The 13,300-nt window shown below is 46.2% G+C and overlaps 1 protein-coding gene across 1 annotated transcript in view; it reads left to right on the top strand.

Moving 5' to 3' along the window:
- The first annotated feature begins 4,447 nt into the window (after positions 1-4,447).
- The window catches only part of PTCHD4 (patched domain containing 4), a 41,746-nt gene continuing 32,893 nt past the window's right edge, over positions 4,448-13,300 (top strand). The window contains exon 1 of the mRNA XM_035110724.3: positions 4,448-4,950. Within this exon, the coding sequence (XP_034966615.1) occupies positions 4,576-4,950 (375 nt within the window). The 5' untranslated portion in view covers positions 4,448-4,575. The remainder of the gene's footprint in view (positions 4,951-13,300) is intronic.

Below are 13,300 nucleotides of genomic sequence, written 5' to 3'. Positions count from 1 at the left end.
TTTATTTATTTGATGTTGTTTTGTTACAGCTGTGTGTGTCCCCCCCCCCAGCAAGCGGAGACTTAGCTGCTCTTGCTAAAGCAAAGCCCTTTCCACTTCAGTTTTTGGAGGGGAAAAGTGCTGGTTATGGTCTGTAAAATACATTAATTTTTTGCTTCTAGGGGGGGGGCAGCTGCCCCCTCCTGCCCCCCTGCCTACGCCCATGTGTTTGAAAGGTCTAGTGTGTTACACAATCTTAACCATTCAATCTGTTTTCTGCTAAGTCAAGCAGTTTCCCTTGTGGTAAAAGACAGAGGCAAAGAAGAGGTTGAATGGTTCTGTCATCTGCTTACATTTCTCCATCTTCTCCAGGTGTCCAGGAAAGAGCTTACTGACAATATGGAGTAATCTGTTCACCTCCTGTCATTCACTCCCATTTCCCGTCAATCTAAGGTTTAGCGATATTCAAAGCATGAGAATACATGACACTGAAGACCTTATCTTTTCAGAGTCGGATAGACTTTTCTGTATTCATAAATTGTTTCCAATTTATTCATAAAAGAATTTCCAAGGGGCTTAGAACTCTCTAATAACAACACAGCCGTGGCAAAGTTTTAATTACTGACAAAGTCTAGGCATAAACCAGCCAAGGTAAAATATTATTTAGTCCTCTTGAATTCAGCTGGAAATTTATCCTTTATCATTCTTTAAAAAAAATTACTGCTTGTGTTTATATCAGTCCTGTTAACTGTTTACAATTTGTTTTCATATGTTCTATAAATTTTCCCCATTCTGTCACGAAAGAGATCTGTCCTCTTGATCTCTTATTCTTTTGGTAAGTTTTGCCATCTCTGCATATTTCATCAGTTTTTATTGCCAGTCACCTCTTTTTGGAGCCAATTCCTCTTTCCAGTTTTGGACATATATCATTCAGGCAGCTGTGGTTGCAAACATAAATAGTTTTTTCTGGTCTTTTGGCACCTATTCTCTGAGTATAGCTAAAAGAAAAGCTTCTGGTGTTTAAACAAAATTTATTTTCAACATTTTTTCAATTCATTAAGAATCATTTCCAAGAAAGCTTTTGCAATCTCACACGAGCACCAAATATGAAAAAGGGACCTTCTTTCTCTTTACATTTCCAACAAATATTGGATTCAGACTTCTACATTTTAGCTAGCTTACTAGGCGACAAGTACCATCTGTACATCATCTTTATATAATTTTCTTTAAATGCATAGCAAGCTGTGAATTTTAAATCTCAATTCCAGAGTCTTTCTCATAGAATCATAGAGTTGGAAGAGACCACAAGGGCCATCCAGTCCAACCCCCTGCCAAGAAGGAAACACCATCAAAGCATTCTTGACAGATGGCTGTCAAGCCTCTGCTTAAAGACCTCCAAAGAAGGAGACTCCACCACACTCCTTGGCAGCAAATTCCACTGTCGAACAGCTCTTACTGTCAGGAAGTTCTTCCTAATGTTTAGGTGGAATCTTCTTTCTTGTAGTTTGAATCCATTGCTCCGTGTCCGCTTCTCTGGAGCAGCAGAAAACAATCTTTCTCCCTCCTCTATATGACATCCTTTTATATATTTGAACATGGCTATCATATCACCCCTTAACCTTCTCTTCTCCAGGCTAAACATGCCCAGCTCCCTAAGCTGTTCCTCATAAGGCATTGTTTCCAGGCCTTTGACCATTTTGGTTGCCCTCTTCTGGACACATTCCAGCTTGTCAGTATCCTTCTTGAACTGTGGTGCCCAGAACTGGACACAGTACTCCAGGTGAGGTCTGACCAGAGCAGAATACAGTGGTACTATTACTTCCCTAGATCTAGACGCTATACTCCTATTGATGCAGCCCAGAATCGCATTGGCTTTTTTAGCTGCTGCATCACACTGTTGACTCATGTCAAGTTTGTGGTCTACCAAGACTCCTAGATCCTTTTCACATGTACTGCTCTCAAGCCAGGTGTCACCCATCCTGTATTTATGCCTTTCATTTTTTTTTTTGCCCAAGTGTAGTACGTGACATTTCTCCCTGTTAAAATTCATCTTGTTTCTCATGCTGTCATGTCAATATTATGACGTACTGTATATGACGTACTGTATATCCATGTATCCTTTATGATCTAACCATGTTTTATTACTTCTGTTCTCAGTCAAATTGTTGTATTGGGCACACTTGCCTCTTGGCATCTCTGGTGGCAGTGAAAATAAAGAGGGTTAAGAAGCTGTGCCTCTTAACGTGGGAGAAGGCGGATGTGAGGGTGGTCCCAGACAACAGACCCAAACTGCTTCTCCCTCTTCAACCACCACTTTCCCTCCCACAGGCAGGATTCATGTTCTTTTTGGGGTGTGTGTGGCGTGACAAGGTCCCAGTACTGAAACTTGGAAAACTCCCCTTTCTGTGGCTCTGTCTGTCTGGAGCCCTGTCCATTTCTTCACGCTCTTTGCTTCCTGTTATGGAATGGATCCTGGCCCCAAAGGACTATGCTCTGCCTCCAGGGTCAGAAGCAGCCTGATTCTGAATGCCCCTTGGTGGGAAACTCAGGAGGGCACTGCGCTCAGGTCTTGAGGGCTTCCCATAAGGAGCATCTGGAGGAGAACAGGAGGCCGGATCCAGTACCAAATCCAACAGGCTCTTCTAACCTTCCATTCTCTGTACAGCCCCCCCCACTTCAGTCGGCCACCCCGCGATACCACAGTCAGTCAGGAAAGGGATGGCAACCGCCACATCTTCATATAAACTCACCATGTGGAAACATTTGGCACATAGGCTCCAGGGTCACCCGATAAAATGGATTCAGTAAAGCTGAGATGAAGTACTTCTTGACACACAGCATAATTGATTTATGGAATTCACTGCCACAAGGCAGAGTGGTTTCAGCAGACTTTGATAGCTTTAAAAAGGATTAGATGAATTCAGGAAGCTATTTATTGGTGGATCTTAGCTATGATATAAAGTTATATGCAACCTCTGTGTTCAAAGGCAGCGCACCTCCAAATACCAGAGACTGGGGACAACGAGGCTTTTGATTTGACGCCTCGCTTGTGGACTTGGAGGCACCTCAGGCGTCACTGTGAGAAACAGAACGCAGAACTGGATGGTCCATTGCATAGAGCTGGAAGGGACCACGAGGATCTAGTCTAACTCCCTGCAATGCAAGAATCTTTTTGCCCAATGTAGTGCTCGAACCCACAACCCTGACATTAGAAGTCTCAAGCTCTACCAACTGAGCAATCCCTTAGTTTGATCCACCCAGGCTCTTACATTCCCCACTGCAATGGCTTAACCAGCAGGTGGTCACAATTTCAACTGTGACAACAATACCTGGCTGGAAGTTGGCATATTACAGTAATGCTAGAAACCTGATGAATGGTGATCTACAGTTTATGTATGCAGATCTGAAGTTCTTAAATATTTTGACATTTATCAGAAAATGCCTTAGCCAACTGCGTGTGTGGCGTCATCAGTGTAAATGCAAAAATTAAGAGGGGGTTATAAGGACACAGATTTCCATCACTTTTTGCAGAGCTTGTGAAGAGCAACTGGGAGAAGTCAGTACTCCAAATTTCTGGCATTTGCCATCTATACTGTGTACACGTGTGTGAGTGTACCGATTTGTGAATATTGCATGTGTCAGATTTACATGTGTTGTGTGCTTCCGCAAACATACCACATTGTTCATTCATTTTACTAAAACACATTTATTTGGGCTGAAATTGGGGTGGGGAAAGCGCAAACACTAAAAAGCAAAGCCTTTGGAAGACGCCCCCTTTCTGGAGGGCCCTTATAATGTGGAGGAATTGTGGTTGGGTTCAGTCCACAGCCTCAGGGAATGGGTGGGAAAGGCCTCCAAGCCCAGCAGATCCTGGGAAGGAGACGGAAGCCACAGTGCGGCTTGCACCTCGCCTCCGTGCAGGCTTGGGATCCAACCCGCAAGCAGCTGCACCCACCTTGGCTGAGCGCGGCCGGGACCCGCTCAAGGGCAGCCCCAGGCGGCGCGCGCGGCAGCAGTCCAGCCGGAGCAAAGCGCGCCTTGGCATGGCTCGGAAGGCCCTGTCCAGCTTCCGACAGGCGGCCGCCCCACCGGCTTATCTCGGCGGCTCCCTCCGGGGCAGGTAGGCGGGGGTGCTGCGTGCTGGGGGCGAGAGGGGTCCCGGCCGGGCCAGCCCCCCATCCCCAGGCGAGGGAACCTCCCACTCCACCGCCCTCCGCGGATGCGCCTTGCGATGGCTGGGGGGGGGGCTGCTGCAGCCCCGCCCGTGAGGACGCTGGTGGGGGATCCGCGCAAGCTGGCGGGTGGGCGGGCGGGGAGCCGAGGGAAGCCCTGCCCTCTCTTTCTCTCTCTCCGTCCCTCCCTCCCTCCCTCGCTCCCCCCCCCCCTGACGAGCGCTTCTCCTCCGCGGTGCTGCAACTTGCTGCAGTGTTTGAACGGCGCGGGCGCGGGCGGGCGGGCGGGGGGCGCTGGGTCGGGGGCGCGCGCTTCGGGCGTGCACGCGGCAGGCGGATCCGGCGCGGAGCCCCGCGGAAGGTGCGCTGCGCTTGCCCGCTCGGCGGCCGGCAGCCTGGCTAGCGCGGGCTGGGGCGGAGGAGGATGCTGCGGCAGGCGATCCACAGAGGGCTCCGCTCGTCGTGCCACCAGCTGGGCTTGTTCGTCAGCCGCCACCCGGTCTTCTTCCTGACGGTGCCCGCAGTGCTGACGCTCATCTTCGGCTTCAGCGTCCTGCACCGCTTCCAGCCCGAGACGGACCTGGAGCGCCTGGTGGCGCCGAGCCACAGCCTGGCCAAGATCGAGCGCAGCCTGGCCAACAGCCTCTTCCCGCTGGACCGCTCCAAAAGCCAGCTCTACTCGGACTTGCACACCCCGGGGAGGTATGGCCGCCTGATCGCCCTCACCAAGCCCGGAGGCAATATTCTGCATCAGGCAGAAGGACTGCTGCGCATCCACCGAGCCGTGCTGGAAATGAAGGTGAACCACAAAGGCTATAATTATACTTTTTCCCATCTGTGTGTGTTGAGAAATCAGGATAAGAAATGCGTGCTGGATGATATAATTTCAGTGCTAGAGGATCTGAGGCAGGCTGCCCTCTCCAATAAGACAACAGCCAGGGTGCAAGTGAGCTATCCCAGCACTAAACTGAAGGTATGCTCTCAACTGCATGCTTTTGCCCATTCCAGAGGCAGCACTTCCTTCCTTGTCCTCAACAGCCAAGAGAAGCGCCTTGGTGGTCGTTTCTGGGGTAGTTTTCCAAAGACGGCACCCAATGACATCCTTCTATGAGGGAATTGGGGGAGGGGGGTAGATGTGGGGGTGGGTGGGAATGGTGTAGAATGGGAAATTGTCCCGTCTGTAAATAAACTGAGCATGTATATGGGAAATGTCACATTTTTTGCCCTCGTCATGAACTCCGCTTGGTATGGGAACAGACCTTTGATACGGTCCAGAAAAGGCTTCCCTCGGGTGTATTTTAGGAAACCTGTACTGTAGTGTGATGGTGGCAGAAGTATTGCAGTAGGCTAGTGATTCTAGGAATTGTGTTAATCAGCTGCATGCCTCGGGTGGCAAGTCCGATGGGCAACGTCCGCACGGCCAGCCTTGGCACTGGTTATGATCTGGCATATAGGATTGCACCATCAATGCAATGCATGAGTAAAGGCAAAATGGTGGGATGTGGAAAGTTTCTGCCCAGTTAACCCTAATATTTCATATCCCAAGGCAAACAAAGGTTCCCTACCTGAATCGAAAAAATGCGACCAGGGATACGAATGCTTGGCTCAACAATTTCTCCACTGGTAGAAATTTTATTCTAGGATTCTTCTTGCTGTGTTGCATGGCAGACAGAATTTCAGGTATAACCTGCAACCTTTTGTTATCACTGGGTGTGCAATTTAAGCCTTGCCACGTAGTTCAGACACCATATCTTATTGTTACCCCTGACACCCACCTTTAGCCCAAACATGCATTTGGAAACCCACAACAACTTCTTCTTTTTCTTCAGGGGAAAAAAGAAACAATCATTTTTATGGTTGTGACCTACATTAGTTCAGGCTGCAGCCCTAAGACTGGGTTCTCCTGATCTACTTGGAAGTTATGAATATGAGCAGAATGCAGCAAAACTTGGTCACAGCTAAGCACTATTGAGATTAAGAGGGCTTGTTTAGCACAATTAAGGTTGCAATCCTTGGCACACTTTCCTAGTACAGTACTGTAGTTAAGACCTATTGAAAGCGGGATACTTACTTCCAAGTAACCATGCTCAGTGCTGTGCTGCATGTCCCATCCCATTGTTGCCAGAAGAACTTTGCCAGCACTAACTTTTGCTGAATTATACCTTACATGTTTCTTTCAGCTATTTCTCTCTCTCTCTGTGAATGATAATGTCCTACATGGGAAAATAACCATACTGGGAAATGTGCATAAAGTCTACCATAAGCCTTAAGTGAAGTAAGAAAAACACACTACTGTAGTAGTGCATTTTCTTTCACTGAAATTATTTATTTTGTGTAGGAAATATATGACAGATGAAGTACATAACAACAGCAACAACAGCAGCAACAACAACAACAACATATTCAGATGCCATAATTTATTATTTATATGCCACCCATCTGACTGGGATTTTTTTCTGATTTCTATAACTGAGGAGCATTTTATGTTGTTTTTTCTGATTCATATACATGACTTTTCTTTGTTGGGCAGGAAAACGGCTTTGAGAACTAACAGTCAATGAATTAAACTTTGTTCCATGCCCTTAGTGAATCTTTCTCCGTGTTCAAAAATACCTAATAGATGTGCTGTAACTTTTTGCATTCTGAGAAGCCCCTCAATCTAGAACTGTGAGTCTGCCCCATTATGTGGAACTGCGGGAGTTTGCCATTGCCATCACACCACATCCTGGGGAGGTTTGGGCCTGCAGCTGCTGCTGTCCACCATAGGAAGAAGAGGTTGATTATTAAAATGGTCCCACCCTAAGGTTGATGGGATCTAAGGTGTTCCTTTCGACTCTCAGGGAAATTCTGGCTGACATGGTTGGTGCTCCTATGGAAGTCCATGTTGCTCTGTGGAATATGAAACTGCGCATTAACACCATAATTTATTTCCATGTCTCTGTGCTCAGCTATTAGGGAATGAAATCTTTAGGTTTAAAGGTTCTCTTCCATAGGCCCAAGATCAGTTAACATGGCCAAATACTGGTTAGCTGTTCTTTTCACTTGCTTTGTGTAGTTGTAAAGAACCTTGAGACTTAAGAGATGCAGCTATTTCTAGACATGTTAGAATGTTGTGTGTTATCTATTTCTAGAAGTGTTTGTTTTACCTTGTCTAGATGTTTCACTGTTCTAATTTTCTAACCAGAAAACCTATTGAGTTCAGTTTTAAAAAAGAGAGTTACATTGTGTTTATTCCTAAGCTTTAAAATATGTATGTTTCTGCATGTTGGCAGTTGCTTCTAACATTTTAACTTGTACCTTCAGTACTTTTTATTTCCTTGGTTGCACTTTGGCCTGCAGCTTCTTTCAGGGAGAGTGAGTTGACCCAAGGCTGGCCCTGGATTCCTCACCTATGAAACCTTGCCAGCTCTCTGCCCTTGTGTCCCGTGGACAGGCCAACCAAACAGAGCAGAGTCCGTGTTTTGGTGATGAAGGGGGAGATAGTGGTAGAGCCAGGGTAGCACCTTCCTTGGTTGAGTTCACTTTTGACCAACCACTGGGGAAGAGGCCAATTCTACCACATATATGACACCCACAAGCCAAGCAGGCCAAACAGAAAACATCCAAGTGCAAAAAAAGACTTCAATCAAGATTTCAACACCAGTTGCAAGATTTATTACCACCATTGCAGATTTGATGGATTAAAAAAATCTTGTGTTTAAAAAGGAATGTTATAACTTGTAACAATGACATGTATGCTAGTTTTTCTGTCTGTCTTTTCACTGCCCTGCCTACCGGCCCGGCGCCCTGACACCCCGCGCCACCGGGACTCTACCTAGAGCCGGCCCTGAGCAGAACGCTTTGGTTCTTCTCACAGCAGCCTGCCACATGTAGTTCTTTGTTGTCTATGGATCCCTTCTAAGTGCCCAAAGAGCAGACTGGGCAAGGCCCCTTTGTCAAGACTGCCACACATAACATCTGTGCATGATATACAGATACTTTTACCATAGAAATTTGTCTATAAAAAGCATATAATGTTTCTAATTTTGATTGCTCCTGCATATTTTAAAATTCCCCTCATACCACTAATTGAAAATACATAAGGAAATTGTAAGAAAATCCAAAAAAAGTTGCTAACCTGAAAAGAACAAAACAAAAACAAAACAAAAGCTGTTTTGGACTGTCGAGGAGGGCCTCTCCTTTATTTGGTAACCCATTTTGTGGGGGAGATGGTCCCAGAAGAGGAGCAGAACCAGGGCAGTCTCGAGCAGGTCGCGCGCCCTGGCACTGAGGGGCGGAGATCGCTCTGGCGCCCCCGCCCTCGCAGGGTGCAGCATGGCTTCTGTGCGGCTTCGCCGTGCAGCGCCCAGCCTACGGCCCGGCGCCCTGGCGCCCCATGCCACCGGGACTCTACCTAGAGCCGGCCCTGAGCAGAACGCTTTGGTTCTTCTCACACCAGCCTGCCACATGTAGTTCTTTGTTGTCTATGTATCCCTTCTAAGTGCCCAAAGAGCAGACTGGGCAAGGCCCATTTGTCATGCCTTTGGTGTGATCCGGCAGGGCTTAGCTTAAGGCACATGAGGCCACTGTGACCTTGCTGAAACTCCTGTGTCTGGTCAGTACCTGGATCCCACATATATACCAATCTGGGTTCCACGGAAAAAGAAAAATGAGATCGAAATTTAATATATAGACACACACAGATACGCTGATAGACATGGTTGTCATTCCCTTTTAACACTTTCAAAGTTGATGGCCATCGCTACATCTTGTGGTAGCAAATTACATCGTTTAGCTTTGCTTTGTCTGTGCCTCTTCCAACATTCAGCTTCCCCTGCAGGCCCTGGGTTCTGGTGTTACTTTTCCTACACCACACATAGCTTTCTACAGCACTATCACAGCCTCCCCCCTTACTTGTCTTTCCCCCCTAAACTAAAGAGCCCCCAATGTGGTAAGTAGCCCACAGAGGAGCTGCTCCAGCCCCTTCAACATGTTGGCCACCCCTTTCTGCCCCCTTTCCAGCTCTAGAATATCCTTTTTGGGGGGTGCACATGGGGTGTTAGGGGAGGGGCTCCAAGAAGCTGTCTGCATGCCCTGGGAACAGCTTTGACTGGCCAGTGAGTGTAGCTGATGGGTCTCAAACTCTCTGTGAGTTAGGGCTTCCCTGCATTCAAAGACAGGCTCTGGTGGATTGAGCAGATGAGACCAAGAGTGGGTCCAGCGGTCAAGGTTTCTGCACATGCTGTAGAGGGAAGTGAGATGGGGCTTGTCCCATCTAGCTCATCTAGGAAAAGGAAATCTCTGATCCTAAACCTCTGCTGCCTTGTGGGATATCTTTAGAAGAAGAAAAGGCTCAGGAGTAAACCCTTCACAAATCCAGAGTGGAGTCCCTAAGGTGGTTGGATGGCAGAGAGGGGGATTTTATCATCTGGGCAGCCCAGGTGACTTTGGTGCTGCTAATGCAGCGGTTTTGCTTCACCCCTGGAGATGCACTCCATTGTCTCTCAAGACAGATGGTGGCCAAGACCTCGCCAAGGCCAAGGCCAAACCAAACCCAAGACCCCCATGGCCAAAGTGGCCAATCCCAAGAAGAAGAGGCTCCCTGGACCCACTGCTTGCCCTCGGCACACGACCCCAAAGACTCTTTTAAGAGCCACCAGAAAAAGAAAGACAAATGCCAACAGTGGCCTTATTGAGTTGTGGTTACCAGAAATGTACACAATATTCTACACACAGCCACATTTATAAGCATTTTGATTTATGATATGAAGGCATTGTGATACAGTTTTATTTTCTATCCCTCCCGTTAAATTCACCTTTTTCATAACAGTTGCACACTAATTCAACTTTTTCATCAAGCTGTGACCCCTATATCTCTTTCTTGGTCAGTAACCACCAGAAACGTACGGTAGTGTAGTTGCCCCAATGTGTAACACTTTGCCCTTGCTTACATTGAACCACAACTTGTTGCAACCCCTTTTGTCTTTTACCAACCTGAATAATTTGGTGTCATCTGCAAACCTGACCACTTCACTGCTCAACACTAACTCCAGGTCATTCCTTCATCAACAAATTAAAAAGCATTAGTTCCAGCTGATCCAACTTTTTGCATCACCATGTGCTTAATGACACACTAAAAGAACTCTTAAAAAATTATTTAGACAGGTCTTACCTTTTCAGAAGCTGTGCTGACTTTTCCTGTGCTTGGTAATTTTCTCTTAATCATGTTTTCCCAGAACAGATACAAAGCCAACTAACGTATAATTTCTTGGACCCTTTTAAAAAATAAGCTGCATATGTTTATTATTATGATGTGAACCACCCTGAGATCTATGGATGAAGGATAGTATACTACTACTACTAATTTCTTAGAGGACCAGAAATTTCACATTTGAGTTCTTTAAGAACTTTTGGATAGATGCCACCTGATTTTTAATTTGGAAGGGGGCGTCTTCTGCAGCTGTTGCCAAAAACTCCACTCCCACATACCAGTTAGATTTTTAAAGAAACTTCATATTGGGTCTAAGTCTGTTTCTTTCCTACATACTGCAGAAAATTTGTCATAGGAGCAGTTGAATTAGATAAAAAAAATTCTCTCTTTTTTTCTGGTAGAGGAATGGCATAGACTTTTAAGGAGCATAGCTGGCAAGTTACAAATCAGTCTGGAAACTGATTTGCAGAAAGCCTTGGTTCTCTACTATAGAAACCAACACATTGGCAAGCTGAACTTCAAAATGTTAGGTAGGGCAGAAACAAGAGTCAGACTTGATTGCAACATGTTGCCCAGTCAGGAAGCAAGGTAAGAAATTCAAGATAGGCTGGATCGCCATCAGGCAGAAATGCTGTAGTTGCATCCTGCACAGAGCGGCGGTTTGGACTAGGTGACATCCAAGGTCCATTCCAGTTCTATGATTCTACTCTCTGGGACACTGGGGCAGGAGTATAACAAAATAACACATTCACACGCTTGTGCACATTTTACACAAATTTACACATTTGTGCACAATTTAATCCCTGACTCCTCAATGTCCATGACTGTGGTCAACATGTGTTATGGATTATTAACTATGGAGAAATGTTGTGAATGCTCCCTTGTTTTAGGCTTAGGCTAATGTTCTGGATGTTAATGCCCTAAGATGCTATTAGTGTTTAGTGCAGTGGACTTTACCATCAAAAACCAGTATTTTTGACATTCTGTGGTTATTGAGAACTTTAAAATGTACAAAGGTGAAAAAGACAGGAGATGCCATAGCTCTGCAGCGTTTTCTTTGTGATGAAGCTGCCACATGCACTTATTTTATACAGTACAGTATCCAACTCTCACATGTCGTTCCAAGTGCCATTCAAATGTCCTTCATGGTGGGCCTAACACACTACAGCTCTGAACTCGCTTCACCATTGCAGGGACAGGAATCCCGCAGCATGCATTTATGCTAGATGATTTCTTCCGCAGCTGCCCTGGGACCACTCTATGAAATCTAACTTCCATATTTATGGGAAGAGGGAATTATCCCCCACAGAAGGAAGAGAAATTAAAAGTCAGGTTACTGCAAAACATATTGCCTGACTTTGGCAGCTTGTAAAATCGGGGCTGCTGTGACATTACGGAGTGAATCTCATGGGAATCAATGCACATTCCAGCATTTACTGAGTGCCATTAGCCAAGCATGTATATAGACTTCATCGGGTGCTTCTAAAATGACCTTTAATAGCTTACAACAAGGCCAGATGTCCTGCCAAACTCATATTCCCCAGAAATAGAACAAAATCAAACAAATGAACTGAAGATTAATACAGATAAGACTGTGACACTGTTTGTGGGTGGCTCCCTAGACTGGATAGGTGGAGCGCCACCTACTGTGGATGGGATGAAACTCCCTCTTGAGGAGCAGCTACGTAGCTTGCAGGTATTTCTGGATGCCTTGCTGTTGCTTGAGGATCAGGTGGCCTCCGTGGTGCAGCAGCCCTGCTATGCCCCAGTCTGGACAGGGATAGCTCCCCTTCTGTTGTCTGTGCTCTGGTCACCTCTGGGTTAGATGGCTGCATTTGGAAACTGCAGCTGACCAGGGCTGCTGCTTCTTCTTCTTCTTCTTCTTCTTCTTCTTCTTCTTCTTCTTCTTCTTCTTCTTCTTCTTCTTCTTCTTATCACTCGTATCCAAGTAAGATTGTCTTCCATAACACGGTTTTAACAATGGGTCTGTAAGTGACTGTGGAGGCCAATTCTGGATCCACATGTCCTTCCACAGTGGGGACATTGGTTTCCAGGCGGGAGTTGATCACGGTGTGGATTTGCCAAGCGTGCCTTCCTCTTAGCATGTTTCTCCCTCGCGTCCTGAGCGAGTTTCTTCAAAGCCCATGACATCTTTGGTAAAGGCTGTTCTCCAACTGGAGCACTCGCAGGTCAGTGTTTCCCAGGTGTTGGTGTTTATACTACATTTTTAAAGATTTGCCTTGAGACAGTCTTTAAACCTCTTTTGTTGAACACCAGCATTATGCTTTCCATTTTTAAGTTCGGAATAGAGTAGTTGCTTTGGAAGATGATCATCAGGCATCCGCACAACATGACCAGACCAACGAAGTTGATGTTGAAGAATCATTGCTTCAACACTGGTGATCTTTGCCTCTTCCAGTACACTGGTATTAGTTCACCTGTCTTCCCAAGTGATGTGTAAAAATTTTCAGAGACATCGTTGATGGAATCTTTCAAGGAGTTGGAGATGGCGTTTATAAGTGGTCCATGTTTCACAAGCATATAGTAAGGTTGGTAGTACAATAGCTTTGTAAACAAGCATTTTGGTTTCCCTGCGAATGTCCCAGTCCTCAAACACTCTGCACTTCAATCGAGAGAAAGCCGCACTTGCAGAGCTCAGGCGATGCTGGATTTCGGCATCAATGTTGGCCCTTGTGGAAAGGTAACTGCCTAGGTAGGAGAAGTGATCAACATTTTCCAACATTACACCACTGAGTTGGATTTGTGGCGCTGCAGAGGGGTTATTTTGTACTTGTTGGTGCAGCACTTTGGTTTTTGGGATGTTGAGTGATAGGCCAAGCTTTTCATAAGCTTCTGCAAAGATATCTAGAACGATCTTTGCTGACCAGGGCAGGACAGTCTGAACATTTAGCACCTATCCTGGCTCGACTGCACTGGCTATCACTTAGTCTGCAGTGCT

The sequence above is a fragment of the Zootoca vivipara genome, chromosome 3 (assembly GCF_965207765.1).
Source record: "Zootoca vivipara chromosome 3, rZooViv2.hap1.1, whole genome shotgun sequence".
Classification (NCBI taxonomy): Eukaryota; Metazoa; Chordata; class Lepidosauria; order Squamata; family Lacertidae; genus Zootoca; species Zootoca vivipara.
The sequence above is the reverse complement of the archived record's forward strand: the minus strand, read 5'-3'. Positions and strand labels throughout refer to the sequence as shown.